The sequence below is a fragment of the Salvelinus fontinalis genome, chromosome 5, assembly GCF_029448725.1.
Source record: "Salvelinus fontinalis isolate EN_2023a chromosome 5, ASM2944872v1, whole genome shotgun sequence".
NCBI classification, from domain to species: Eukaryota; Metazoa; Chordata; class Actinopteri; order Salmoniformes; family Salmonidae; genus Salvelinus; species Salvelinus fontinalis.
This window is the reverse complement of record NC_074669.1, coordinates 13698694-13713619: the sequence shown is the minus strand read 5'-3', so window position 1 is coordinate 13713619 and position 14926 is coordinate 13698694. Positions and strand designations below refer to the sequence as shown.

The following is a 14926-nucleotide window of genomic DNA, read 5'->3' as shown; positions in this document are numbered from 1 at the left end:
ACCTCTGGGGTTGAGAAGGGCCTCATGGACAAATTCCACAGCTGCAGCCTTATTTTGCAGACGACCAAGGTCATTGAGTTGAGTCTGTCCTGCTTGGTGGTCAACCAGGCCAAGTGATAAAACCAAGGTTAATTTACAAATTCCTGCAGGGATTCACAAATCCACAAACAAAATGAAAAAACAATAATTTAACGGCTTGAAAAAAAACACGTAATAATGCAAAACACTATTTAACAATGTGTATTTCAGAGTAATCCCAGAACATTACATCAAATGTTGCTTTTATTTACTAGGCCTACAGGAAATGGTAAAGCAGTACATTATTTCCCCAATTGTGGACATTTCTTTCTGAAATGTGCATTCCCCACTAGACAGAAATGAAGAGCAATTTCTCAAAACACTACTGTCCATTGTTGGGCAAACCGATAAGCCTAGCTTTGTACAGAACGTACTACTCTAATAGTAGAAAAATAATGAACTAATCCCAAACCTACATAGCGTCATTGTCGGGCTCCTTCAGTTTAAAGCCTAAAAAAACTTGGGGAAAAACAAAGAAAATCACCTTTTTAATATGCATAATATCACCAATAAGCAGAGACGCAAATGAAACACTTTATAAGAAAACATTTTATTAATCATAAAAAGCTAAACAAATTTCAATTTGTCATTAATCATATTTAAGATAAAAGCACCAACACCAAGAGTTTCCATGACAACCCAGGGTGTTTTGGAACGTAGGTTTGCCTATTGCACCTCAAACCTGCCCTGGCTTTACTGAGAGAGTTAAATTAATTCCTTCAACTACACAGCGTTCTCCTATGTAAGGATCACAACACTGAAGGTCAAAGGACATTTCATTTTGAGAAAGAGGAAAGGGATTGAGACATGTGTGAGAGTAGGAAGAGATGAGGCTTTTCCACGACATCTTCAGACTAGTCGAACAAACCTGCAGTCTTTTGCTGGTGTGGCTGGATGTGTGTGACAGTGAGAAATTGAGGAGACAAACATACATCTAAGGCAGTTAGTCAACTCAAAGCACCAATATCAATTTAAGTTACCGTACATCAAAATATAAATGCGGTCCCTGGTCCTGAGAAAGGGAGAAACATAAGTCCCAGTTTAAAGTTAAGTGGGACATACAGTATTCAAAGTGTTATAGCATTTCAAGATATCTGATAAGTTCCTGAGAGAGACTTGGCAGGATTCAGTCTTGGTATGTGGAAAAGTCTTAACTGTAAAGTAATGCATTGAGAAAATGTATAGAGCACTATATGACTTCAATATAATTCATCCATATTTGCCAGAGAGATCATAGGCGTAGTTCTTCAGTGGACATATTAGAAACAGGGCATGTTGTAAAAGTTTGTTGAAAGCTGAAGTAACAATATTCACTACCCAATACTATTCTCACTCCCACACACACACACACCACTCCAGCCAACTAGGAAGTATATTTTCTGATTAAATAGCCTGTGTTGAAGTTTAAACCTTTCCCCTCTAGCACAACAGAAGTGTATTAATCAATAGCTGCATTTTCCCTCATTTTAAGTGTAGGAGAGCACCGCACTGTCTGTTTAAGAGTATTAAAACTTGATCTGAATCTTGTCATAATAAAAGCATAATTGATACCAACTGCGATTATATCAAACACCAAAAAAAAATTTTAACAATAATTACAAAAAGGCCCGTCAGCGCTGTTAACAATGGAATTCGCTTTTTTGTTCATGTCTGACATGAACAAATCATTGTCCTCACTTTACTTGAACAGAAGGGTTGATATACACATTCCTGGTTACAAAGCACTTGCCTACCGGACCACATTGTGACTAATGCTTTGATGAGTAATTTTTCATTGAGGGCATAGGTGAAACGAACAAAACAATGAAGAGAAATGAATGTCCTGCTGCTTCACATCCTCAATTAGTAAAGACTCATTTGGCAATCAGATCAAAAGGAAGCCTGATTGTTGCAAAATCACATAATACCTACTAGTTATTCTACTACCAGTTATATTGGAACAATTAACTTGTAATCACAAACAGATGTAATATGCTCACGCTATGGGAAGGAGGCAGTTTTAAGACATATCCCAGGACAAGTAGCAGAAATGAGAAGACATTTGGTTTTTGGATGCACCCAGAACATTTTCAGAAATCTGTTTGTGTGGTTGAAAGAGCACCAGTATACATTTTTCTTTAAAAAGCATAGTCAATCTGATACAATCCAGACAGGCTAGTTTCAGCACAAAATCTCTGTCTGCATAGGTTAAGCACATATACTCAACGCTTGTACTCTCTAGATAAATATATACAGTACCAGTCAAAAGTTTAGACACCTACTCATTCAAGGGTTTTTATTTTTACCATTTTATACATTGTAGAATAGTGAATAGATCAAACTATGAAATAAAACATACGGAATCATGTAGTAACCAAAAAAAGTGTCTAAACTTTTAACTTGTACAGTACACATCTCAGAGGAGCCCTCATTGACACTGAATAGTCATGGTGTTTCTCACTATTAAAGCACTGGCTTAACAACTCTGCACACCTCTGTCTCCCTTGGGTGCTGGCCCAACCTGTTTGACAGGTTGTAGAAGTTTGCCACATGTCAGGCCCCCCCCAAAAAATATAGTAATTAAATAATACCCCAAAGCAATCTAGGCGTTTCTTAAATCAGCAACACACCCTTAATAAACAAACGGTCAAAAAAAAAAAAACATTTACAAATAGTCCGGAACAAGTGGCAAGTTTGAAAGCAAAAGGGTGATTCGCAGTATGCCAAAAATACTGTGTGAAAACGCATCGAATGAGAGCGTTACCTTTTGTCTTAACTCTGAGCCAAATCGTCTGCAGTTGTACACTAGTACAACAATTCAAAAATCTGATAACTACACTTTAAATACGAGAAAGAATGCCAGAAAATGGCATTTAAAACGTCCCTGTGTACAAGAAGCACCAAGTATAGACAGTTATTGATGTTCTTAATATTGTATAAATAAAATGAGGCACAGTCCAGAGTTACAGATTGTAGCACCAATGTTTTCAGACTACGTTAAGTACACACTTATACCTATTGCATTCTACACTGTTATACATTTCAGGAGAACAAAATAAACAAAAAACATGACAGCATAAATATAATGATCAAAATTATACACAATTAAACAGTCAGAATGTCTCCCATTCACAGTACAATGTTGTTTACAAAAATGAAATAAATCAAAAGTGAAAATTGCCCAGTAGTTTGTTGTTATTCATGCATTTACCAGTGTGTGAGTGAGGATGTCCGTATACCAGTGTGTGAGTGAGGATGTCCGTATACCAGTGTGTGAGTGAGGATGTTCGTACATCAGTGTGTGCAGGTTGGACAGGCTGCAGAAAGTACCACTATAGCCTTCAGTGGACAAAAGGTTGACACGTATAAAAAAAATATATAAAAAAATACCCGTCCCCTGTGAACTCCGTGAGATAGGGTTCCAGAGACTTGCCTGAATACAACACGGACAATATTAAAAGTCCCAAAATTACACCTGCATTTTTCATCGTATCAGTGTTTCAGCAGGGCTATAAAAACAAAACCAAGAAGCTTAAGTTAGAGTAGTTGAGATTCCTACTTGTGAAGAATGCACATTGCGTTGCAGGTCCCTACTCCCTAGCTGGCTCTATAAGTAGTGATTACCAACTGACTGTCTCAGTAATTGAATCCTGTTTCCCCATTACATCCTCAAGTCTTTCTGCTGTTCACTTCCATACATTTTGACACAGCATTCAAATGAATGAGAACACCCTAGAGGCTTACTATTACATTTCCAGAAACTGTCGTTATTCACATAAATGATCACACCAACAACTTTTTTACTCTGAGCCGACTATAGTGCTGTCCCTGCACCAGGGATGTTTCCACAGTGAGGGTACACAGATATGTGATCCAGTGTGTTTGAACAAACAGCTTCTCGTTTCATACTGTAGCCAAAAGCTAATGTGGTCAAATCATACTAAATTCACTGAAGTTATCAGGGTTAAAGGTTAGCTAGCAGAGCGATAGAGATGCAGAGTCACCGCTGCATGGTCCCTAGTCCTGTACAGAGTTGGGTTAAACTGGTCTAGACTGTGTATATATAGATGCATTTACACAGGCAGACAAATTATATATATATTATTTATTTATTTTTTAACACTAATTGGTCTTTTGACCAATCACATCAGATCTTTTTCAGAGCTGATAGGTTCAAACGACCAATTACTGGAAAAAAGATCAGAATAGGTCTGCCTGTGTAAACGCATTCTTTGTGTGTGTGTGTGTGTGGGGGGGGGGCTAAGAAAGCACCCTGGTGGTCAGATAATAACAGAACAAAGATGATACCGGGATGATGGTACCACAGGAGTCTCCCGCCATTTACAGTCTGTCTTTAGTAATATAACATGTACAACTACACTGCTAACTGTGCTTTCTTCTGTCATCAAATGTCTGAATTGAGTCTTAAAGCTCAATATAGTTATCTATATTTCATATTTAGTAGCACCAGGTTACATGGTGACAGTGATGTACCTGTACAACTTACTGCCATGGAAACAGTGCATGTCCTGTGTCTCTATAACGTTAATGTTTATAGCAGGCAGCATACCAATTCATTCAGGATGGTAGGTACACAACTCACGGATTACGGTCAGCCTCAACCCACGACACAAAAACCCCCGTGACCGCTCAACTCCGCTCAGGATGCCATGCTGTGTGTGTCAACGTGAGTGTGTGTGATATATGTGTGTGTGTGTGTGATATATATATATGTGTGTGTGATATATATATATGTGTGTGTGTGTGTGTGTGTGTTCTCAGCTCTCTGTGTGTGTGTGTGTGTGTGTGTGTGTGTGTGTGTGTGTGTGTGTGTGTGTGTGTGTGTGTGTGTGTGTGTGTGTGTGTGTGTGTGTGTGTGTGTGTGTGTGTGTAGAGTCCCAAATCAGTGGCAATTTAACAGGCTTAGGAGCACCAGTGAAAGAGTACCTTGGTCCACACCTGGCCATTTGCATAGGTTACGTTGGGTTGAGGTAGATATTCTTCAGTTACCTGCCAGGGAGAGGAAAGAGCCAGGTTCAGAAAACAAGACAAAATTCTGCCGTGACCAATAGCACTTAACAGGATAGGACATGGCAGACATGAGACGGCTCATGAAGAACGGATTTATCAAAGAGCTAATAATCTAATCTATTCACAAACCTACAGTAGGAGTCTAACTTACCTTGTTGGGACTGAATAGCAGCTTGGGGAGAACAGGGACAACCAGATCTCTCCTCCTTATCCCTCTGACTGACCTAACCCCCCCCCACCCCCCCACCCGTGACCTATCTAGGCCGGGAACCGGTGTGCTGAGAGGACGACATGTAGGAAGCAGGCAAGCCCAGAGTCCTCCACATGATGCCCCCACCTCCTGATATACTGGCCGGGGTTGGAGGGAGCAGGTGAGGGGGGTGGTGTACTGTGAAGTTACGAGAGGAAGGAGGAAGGGGGGTAGAAGCAGTAGCAGAGGAACCAGAGAGAGAGATTGAGGAGGACTGTGCCCTCTGATGTTGGAGGGAAGAGGCGACCAGTCGGGAGGAGAGGAAGGACTCAGAGCGAGACGAGGGAGTGGGCTCAGAGGAAAAGGGGACAGAGGAAGAGTAGGAGACATTAAGTAGAGGCGGGGGAGGTGGAAGGGAGCGCATGGGGGGCAGAGGAGTGTGCAGTACTGTCTGGGTGCGGCTGTGCTGGGCCTGTGAGAGGGGCAGGGGGATGGTGGAGGACACAGAGGCCAGGAAGGAGGAGCATGAGTGAGGGGCAATGTGGTGATGCTGCTGGGAGGAGAGACTGAGCAGAGAGCTGAGGCCTCCTGTGGCTGGCAGCACAGCCCCAAACTGATGGGACGACACTGAGGGCACCACGTGGTGAAAGATACCTGCGGATTAAACAGCAAGAGAGAGATGGGGGAGGACAGAGAGATGGGGGGAGGACAGAGAGATGGTGGGAGGACAGAGAGATGGGGGGGGGACAGAGAGATGGGGGGGGGGACAGAGAGACAGAGGGGCTGAGCCAGGATTTGCATAGCGCCAAGCAAGTCATACAGACAAGCACACAGAAAGCACAGACATTTCACTTTGACACATCAACTCAATCAAGTATTACAATATAGCTCAATGGCCATTCCTCTGCTTTAAATTTATTGTTGAGTCCTAATAAAATCGCAATGTGGCAAATCATAGTGAAATGTCTCTAAATTACACAGAATACCAGAAAGTGACACCAACACCCATAGAAAATGGCCATGTTGATTAGGTTTCTTTGATTCATCAATTTTCAATGCTTGAGAGATCTATATCTTACCAACACAAATAATCACAGATGCAGTATTTCTTTATTATATTAAAGGACATTTCCCATGTCCGTGGCCATGACTTCATGAACCAAGTTTGTCATCTTAAGGATCTGTACTCTCATTGAAGTAGTAGGCATTTCCCAAGGGTGTCTAACTCAGCTTCTGTACAGCCAGTCCATGGCAAAGCAAAGCAGCAAGGGCATTGAGACAGGCAGCAGCACAGGGCTCCCACACTTACCTGTGTCCAACTTCGGGCCTCTCCATTGAATCCCTCTGTAGCTGTCTAACATGAGGACTGATCTCACAGGAAGAGTAGCTCCCCTGCTTCAGCTAATGGGAATCCTAATAAATGCTAAATCCTCTATCCCAACCCATAGCTAACAATGCTGCTGAAGGGAAGGTAACTGGTTAGAATATGTCAGTGGGCCTCACCTCCAGCTGCTCCACCTGCCAGCCCAGCGCTGGAGAAGCTCCCCAGGGAAGAGTGTCCGTTGACCAGGCGAGAGGCCCCGCTCACCGAGGTGCTGGGCGTCTGGGCCCCAAATAGGGACTGAAGGACAGAGGCCCCCCCGAGGGGAAACTGGGCCCCCAGGTACTGTCCCACAGAAGCCCCTGAGGCTGAGGACACAGCTACTGGGCTTCCCCCCACCTTCCCGCTCAGGATACCCCCGCTGGCCGCCGCAGAGATGAAGAGGTTTTGGCTGTTTCCTAGGCTGCTGGATGTCTTCAGCTCCCACTCCCCCCTGGGCTTCTGTTTGGGCATAGCCTGCCTCTCTGAGCTGCTTCCTCCCTGGGGGCCTGCCCCCGGCCGGCCACCAGCCTCCTGGCTGAGGAAGGGGCTAGGGGGAATGTACGGAGATGCTGAGGACTCACCCCCCCTCCTCTGCTGCGGTTTGTGATCAGAGTCTGAGTCGGTGCCTAAGCCCGGTGGCTCTCTCCCCATACCGAAGGGGGAGCCCTCCTGCCTCAGCTCGCCTGGGGGCTGCTTGGTGTCTGAGATGGGGGAGAAGGTAGACTTCCACTTGCTGTTGGAAGATGAGGATGAAGAGGAGACTTCACTGCCGGTGCTGTTCCCGCTGCTGCCTCCCGATTTCCTTCCTGTTGACCCAATAGAGAGAAAAGTGGGATAAAAAGAGCAAAAGGACAAAGTACAGTAGACATCGGACAAGTGACAGAGCTGGAACGATAAACTGAAAGTTAGCGACACGGCCTTCCTCTTTCCGATGCAGTTTGTGTACGTTGGTCATTTTTCTACACAACGTTCCTGTAGATTGTTCTAAAACCATTATTTGGTCAACAGTAAGAGCCTACGCATTATGTTGATTCCTGCTATGACATTATCTGCCTGTCCCCGTTTCACTATCGCCTGCTGTGTGAGCAAGCCACTCAGAGCACAGAGAGATGCCTTTTGAGAAGCACAAGGATAACTGTTGCTAAAAATGCAATTGTGGGGGAATACACCGTTTAAGCAACTACTTTTGTTCTACACTGAAAAACAAACCTAACATGCAACATTTTCAAAGATTTTACTGAGGTTCAGGCCATAAGAAAATCTGTCAATGGAAATAAATTAAATCAGGTCCTAAACTATAGATTTCACATGACTGGGAATACAGATATGCAGTTGAAGGTCACAGATACCTAAAAATATATATATTGGTGTGGATCAGAAAACCAGTTAGTATCTGGTGTGACCACCATTTGCCTGATGCAGCTGGACACATCTCCTTCGCATAGAGTTGATCAGGCTGTTGATTGTGACCTGTGGAATGTTGTCCCACCCATCTTCAATGGCTGTAGGAAGTTGCTGGTTATTGGCGGGAACACGCTGTCGTACACATCAATCCAGAGCATCTCCAACAGGCTCAATGGGTTACATGACTGGTGAGTATGCAGGCCATGGAAGAACGGGGACATTTTCAGTTTCCAGGAACTGTTCACAGATACTTGTGACATGGAGCCTTGCATTATCATGCTGAAACATGAGGTGATGGCGGCGGATGAATGGCACAACAATGGGCCTCAGGATCTCGTCACCGTATCTATGCATTTTAATTGCTATCGGCAAAATGCAAGTGTGTTCGTTGTCCGTAGCTTATGCCTGCCCATACCATAACCCCACCGCCACCATGGGGCACTCTGTTCACAATGTTGACATCCACAAACTGCTCACCCACATACACACTGCTGCCATCTGCCCGGTACAGTTGAAACCGGGAATCACTTAGTGTGTTCTGGAATCTTATAAATGTATTGTAATGTATTAAAAATCGTATAACTACGTTAATTTTGCCAGACCACAGGAAGAGTAGCTGTTACCTTGGGAGCAGCTAATAGAGATCCATCATAAATCAAGATATTTATTCCGCGTGCCAGTGACCATCGAAGGTGAGCATTTGCCCACTGAAGTCGGTTACGACGCCAAACTGCAGTCAGGTCAAGACCCCGGAGAGGACGACGAGCACGTGGATGAGCTTCCCAGAGACGGTTTCTGACAGTTTGTGCAGAAATGATTGGTTGCGCAAACCCAGTTTTATCAGCTGTCTGGGTGACTGGTCTCAGACGATCCCGCAGGTGAAGAAAGCTGATGTGGAGGTCCTGGGCTGTTGTGTTTACACGTGGTCTGCAGTTATGAGGCTGGTTGGACTTACTGCCAAATTCTCTAAAACAACATTGGAGGCTGTTTATGGTAGATAAATAATTAACATTTGAATTCTCTGGCAACAACTCGTGGACATTCCAGCAGTCAGCATGACAATTGCACGCTCCCTCACATCTTGAGACATCTGTGGCATTGTGTTGTGCCAAAACTGCACATTTTATAGTGGCATTTTATTGTGCACATGTGTAATGATCATGCTGTTTAAATCAGCTTCTTGATATGCCACCTGTCAATTGGATGGATTATCTTGGCAAAGGAGAAATGCTCTAACCGGGTGGTAAACAAATTTGTGCACTAAAGTTGAGAAATACGCTTTGTGTGTATGGAACATTTCTGGGATATTTTATTTCAGCTAATGAAACATGGTTTCTGTAAGTCATCAGCCTACATTTACTGATATACTGATTTACTGAATCCATTAGCCTACATGGCAACAATATAAACGCAACAATATATTATTTTGAGTTAGCAATCTAGCTTGTATTTTGAGTCAAACGCTTTGAGTTCCCACTTCCTCAGGTAGTGAATAATAAAGCCTAAAGGCCAATATGCACAAAGATGTCAGCAAATTCTCTGAAGAGCCCCCCCCAAATTATAATGCAGATAATTCTGGACCCTATTTAAATCATGCATTCCCTGGATATGTGAGATGAAATAGCTTACTTTTTAAACCATAGGCTACGATCTCAGTTGTCTTAATTGGGACTGAAAAAGAGCCCTGTAAAGTAAACATTTTTATCATTGAATTTATTGTTATCGGGCAAAATAGTAACATTTATCATGATATGACTCTTTGTCCATATCGGCTAGCTCTATAATATCAAGTTTATTATGCAGGCTTCAGCGGTCACATTTGGACGTTCCTTACCCCGCTCGCTGTTCCCTGGTCTGCCTGCTCCATCTCTGCTCTCCAAGGAAATAGTGGCAATCTTCCTTTCAATTCTTAAAATAGACAAATGAAAGAAAATATAAAACTTAAAATGTACTCTTGTGTAGAGATGCAGCCACGTGGCTTTTCTGCTTCACCATTTACTATACCTTGAGCTGGAGCTGTCAGCAGGGTAGCCAGAGTCGTCGTCGGAGCTGGGTGCAGAGGAGTAGTGTCCTGAGCCGTTGATCTCCAGAGGGCGTTCTCTCTTCAGTACGGGGGGCTGGTCCATGTCCGGCCCACAGGGGCTACAACCAGACTGCTCCGGGGAAGAAATGGCAGCGATCTCCAGAGGCTGGTTTATGTTGTTCACCTGACACGACAAACACAGAAAACATTAGGGAATCAAACATACAACTCTTGTTAAAATATGTATAGAGTAGATATTTGGGAATCAAACAACTCCTGTAGCAAGTACGACGCTGCAACCAACTTAGCCATGGACCACATACTGAAGGACAGGGAAGCAACTTGAATGTGGCTTGACTCACCATGGAGTTGATGTTGAGTGGGGATCCTGAGGGTTGGCTGGTGGAGCTGAGCGCAGGAAAGGACCTCCTCTTTGGGGAGCCGCTGGCAAGTTGAGCCCCCGTGGAGCTGCGCTTTCTCCTCCCACGCTTGCGCCCCTCTTGTGATCCATGGCCGTGGGAGTGTGTGTGCTGGGAGCCCGGCGAGTGGTGGTGGTTATTGGTGTTGTGGTTGCCGTGGTGATGCTTGCCCTGCCTGGCCGTGCCGAGGTGTAGGCGAGTGGCTGCACCCCCTGAAGAGGATGAAGAGGAGGACGAGGAGGATGAAGAGAAGAACACGCGGCGTCTGGACTCGCTGTCCTGGGGCTCAGAGTCAGACTCGCCGTGCCGCTCGGCCCAGTCCTCAGGGAGGATTCTGGGGGGGCCGTCAGCGTACTGGAGGACCCCCCCGGTGCTGAGAGGGGGGCTGTGGCCTTGTGTTGGTCCCGTTAGAGGGGCACCGTGAGGGGGAGGGGAGAGGGCAGCACTGTCCTGGTCCTCAGAGTGAGAGCCTCCGTTCATCAGCCCTGAGCTAGAGGAGTACCCTGAGGAAGGACAGAGAGCGTTAGACACTGGTCCTTCAATAGATGTCTGTCAAAACATGCAGGTTTCAATGGATGTGGTTAAGGTACTAGTGTATTTGGGGCTGCTTACCGTTGGTCTGGCCCGTCTGGGACAAAGGACTCGGTGTGCTCCTCTACAAAAACAAACAGAGCGTTCGAGTCAACAGTGTTTTATTACAGCACACGTGACCTTTATTACCCAGTCCAAAATCAAACCCTAGCTCTACATGTACCCACCAGTCTCTCAGCTCGGCTGGGCAGCACCACACTGGCCAGGGGGATGCTAACAGGGAGCTTGCTGGGGTGCACCGTGCTGAGGGGGATACTGATGGGCAGGCTGGTGATGGTGTCACCCTGGCCCCCCTGGATATCACACACAGATAGAGGACAACTTAGGGAGGAACATACAGGGAGAGTAAATAGTGTTTGAGTCAGCATGGTAGGCTGTGTGTCAGGCCAGGGGACAGACGGAGTCAGACAGTGTGGGAACAGAGTGGACAGAGTTACCCTCTCAGCACTCCTGGGTGTGTTGTTCTGCAGACTGTCTGATGAGTTGGGAGAGAGGCAGCTCAGTTTAGCTCCTAATGGAGAGGTGACAGCAACCATATCCCTGCAGGAGCAGAACTGTCAGAAATACAGTACTATACAAACATGTAACAAACCTAACAGCAAAGTCCCTACAGTGGTTGTAGATTTTAAACCTGACTAACCTGAGACCAGTGAAGCCCAGGCCTCTGAAGTGTGCCATACTTGAGTCCTGGTTCAGGTGTCTGCGCAGGGCGATCTTAGCTGGGGAGTAGCGGGTGTAGTCGGGGAGGGGGTGACCCAGCTGCCTGTGCCGGGCATCCGGGGTGGGGGGTACAATCTCGTGGTCGGGCGAGATGGGCAGGTAGCGGGAGAGCAACTCTCCCTTGATCCCCCCACCATCCCTGTGGAAGCAGGGCGAGGCGATGCTGTTGATGGACAGCTCAGGGCTAAGACTGTTGAGGCCGGCCGCAGCCAGGCTGAGTTTGGGGGTGTGGTGGTCCAGGGGAGGACGAGGGAGGGCCTCCAGGCCGGGGAGGCCCTTGTGGTAGAGGGAGCCCTCACAGGGACTGTAGGACTTGAGCTGGAGCAGCTCCTGTTGCCTCTGACTCTTCTCCAGTTCCACGATGCTGATCTGAGAACCGACAACAGGGGGAGCCATTGCATAAGGTAAGGAGAGGAACATAGCTTTATGAGAACATGCCACCGCTTCACAATTAACAGTTGACGGATTCCTTCAATTATTTCTGAGTATGTCAGTAGAAACAGGCAGGGGAGGAAAGAGGGGATTCAGGCAGGGTCATATAAAATAAAATTTAAAAAAAAGTTGGAGCACCAGAAAATACAATTCTTTAAATAGATTGAGATATAGCCTATAGCTGGCCTATATGAATGTGAGCTACTTCTGAAGCACATGTTGTGCCCTACAAACCAAAAAAGTAACCCTGTAAATACATCTGCTTATTATAAAAAGCAAAAATGTTGATACAAATAACTCATTGAAATTTCCAAGTAATTTGTTGATTAGGTTATGTAAGTTGTCAGGTTGTGCCCTCAAACAAAAACATTTTTTTTAATCAAAACTAAAAAGCATGTTCCATGTCCACAACCATGCTTAAACCACATCAGCTGACCACTTGTTGTTGAGTGTAGTTAACCTTTAATTTAAGTGCGCACCATGCCCCTCTATAGCAACAGACTATTGTTTGGTTATCAGTGTTTCTGTAGCTCACGTCTGTAGGGTTTGCAAAACAAATGGATGCAAAAAATCATGATGTCTTGCTGCCGGGTAGGCATAAGCTACTATGTACTTAACATTTAATTGAGGTTTTTGAGAAAGCATTTCAATCTACCATTAACGTCACAACACAAAGTGGTAGAAATACTCAAACCGCACAGACGGGCATTCCTGTGCGTTGCCTCTTCAGAAAGTTGCAGGAAATACGAATCACTGACGCATTCTGTTCATGTCTTATGATACACTTAAGCAATTTAATCTTTTGAACTGCCTAGCAACAATCTGTTTTCTATGTAGCCTAGTAATGTTCATTAGAAAGTGCATTGGCGATGTCGTACCCACAGCAAATAATAAAATATTCCCAAACCAGAAACCGTGGATTGATGACAGCATTCGCCCGAAACTGAAAGCTCGAACCACTGCTTTTAACCAGGGCAAGGTGACCGGAAACATGACCGAATACAAACAGTGTAGCTATTACAGTGTAGCTATTCCCTCCGCAAGGCAATCAAACAAGCGTCAGTATAGAGACAAAGTAGAGTTGGAATTCAACGGCTCAGACACAAGAGGTATGTGGCAGGGTCTACAGTCAATCACAGATTACAAAAAGAAAAGCAGCCCCGCCGCAGACCAGGATGTCTTGCTCCCTGACCGACTAAATAACTTCTTTGCTCGCTTTGAAGACAATACAGTGCCACTGACACGGCCCCCTACCAAAACCCGCGGACTCTCCTTCACTGCAGCCGACGTGAGTAAAACATTTAAACGTGTTAACCCTCACAAGGCTGCAGGCCCAGACGGTATCCCCAGCCGCGTCCTCAGAGCATGCGCAGACCAGCTGGCTGGTGTGTTTACGGACATATTCAATCAATCCTTATCCCAGTCTGCTGTTCCCACATGCTTCAAGAGGGCCACCTTTGTTCCTGTTCCCAAGAAAGCTAAGGTAACTGAGCTAAATGACTACCGCCCCATAGCACTAACTTCCGTCATTAATGAAGGCCTTTGAGAGACTAGTCAAGGACCATATCACCTCCACCCTACCTGACACCCTAGACCCACTCCAATTTGCTTACCGCCCCAATAGATCCACAGACGACGCAATCGCAACCACACTGCCCTAACCCATCTGGACAAGAGGAATACCTATGTGAGAATGCTGTTCGTCGACTACAGCTCAGCATTTAACACCATTGTACCCTCCAAACTCATCATCAAGCTCCAGACCCTGGATCTTGACCCCGCCCTGTGCAACTGGGTACTGGACTTCCTGACGGGACACCCCCAGGTGGTGAGGGTAGGTAACAACATCTCCACCCCGCTGATCCTCAACACTGGGGCCCCACAAGGGTGCGTTCTCAGCCCTCTCCTGTACTCCCTGTTCACCCACGACTGCGTGGCCATGCACGCCTCCAACACAATCATCAAGTTTGCGGATGACACTACAGTGGTAGGCTTGATTACCAACAACGACAAGACGGCCTACAGGGAGGAGTGTGGTGTCAGGAAAATAACCTCACACTCAAAACAAAGGAGATGATTGTGGACTTCAGGAAACAGCAGAGGGAGCACCCCCTATCCACATCGACGGGACAGTAGTGGAGAGGGTAGTAAGTTAAGTTCCTCTGCGTACACATCACGGACAAACTGAATTGGTCCACCCACACAGACAGCGTTGTGAAGAAGGCGCAGCAGTGCCTCTTTAACCTCAGGAGGCTGAAGAAATTTGGCTTGTCACCAAAAGCACCCACAAACTTCTACAGATGCACAATCGAGAGCATCCTGTCGGGCTGTATCACCGCCTGGTACGACAACTGCTCCGCCCACAACCGTAAGGCTCTCCAGAGGGTAGTGAGGTCTGCACAACGCATCACCGGGGGCAAACTACCTGCCCCCCAGGACACCTACACCACCCGATGTCACAGGAAGGCCATAAAGATCATCAAGGACAACAACCACCCGAGCCACTGTCTGTTCACCCCGCTATCATCCAGAAGGCGAGGTCAGTACAGGTGCATCAAAGCAGGGACCGAGAGACTGAAAAACAGCTTCTATCTCAAGGCCATCAGACTGTTAAACAGCCACCACTAACATTGAGTGGCTGCTGCCAACATACTGATTCAACTCCAGCTCACTTTAATAATGGAAATTGATGGAAA

General features: G+C 45.8%; 1 protein-coding gene across 6 annotated transcripts in view; it reads right to left on the bottom strand.

Moving 5' to 3' along the window:
- Positions 1-609: 609 nt before the first annotated feature.
- LOC129855160 (histone-lysine N-methyltransferase, H3 lysine-79 specific-like) overlaps positions 610-14926 on the bottom strand; it is a 39428-nt gene continuing 25111 nt past the window's right edge. For 4 of the 6 annotated variants that reach the window (XR_008759431.1, XR_008759429.1, XR_008759430.1 and 1 more), the window contains 10 exons: positions 11719-12167; positions 11516-11618; positions 11246-11371; positions 11100-11142; positions 10431-10990; positions 10050-10252; positions 9880-9953; positions 6782-7447; positions 5240-5932; positions 610-5067 (listed from right to left, as the gene is read on the bottom strand). Coding sequence is in view for 2 of the 6 variants with exons in the window: in XM_055922534.1 (XP_055778509.1) it covers positions 5343-5932; positions 6782-7447; positions 9880-9953; positions 10050-10252; positions 10431-10990; positions 11100-11142; positions 11246-11371; positions 11516-11618; positions 11719-12167 (2814 nt within the window). In the remaining 4 variants the exon portion in view is untranslated. Of the gene's footprint in view, positions 5933-6781; positions 7448-9879; positions 9954-10049; positions 10253-10430; positions 10991-11099; positions 11143-11245; positions 11372-11515; positions 11619-11718; positions 12168-14926 lie in introns of all 6 variants that reach the window. The other 2 variants (XM_055922534.1, XM_055922535.1) reach the window with 2 other exon arrangements.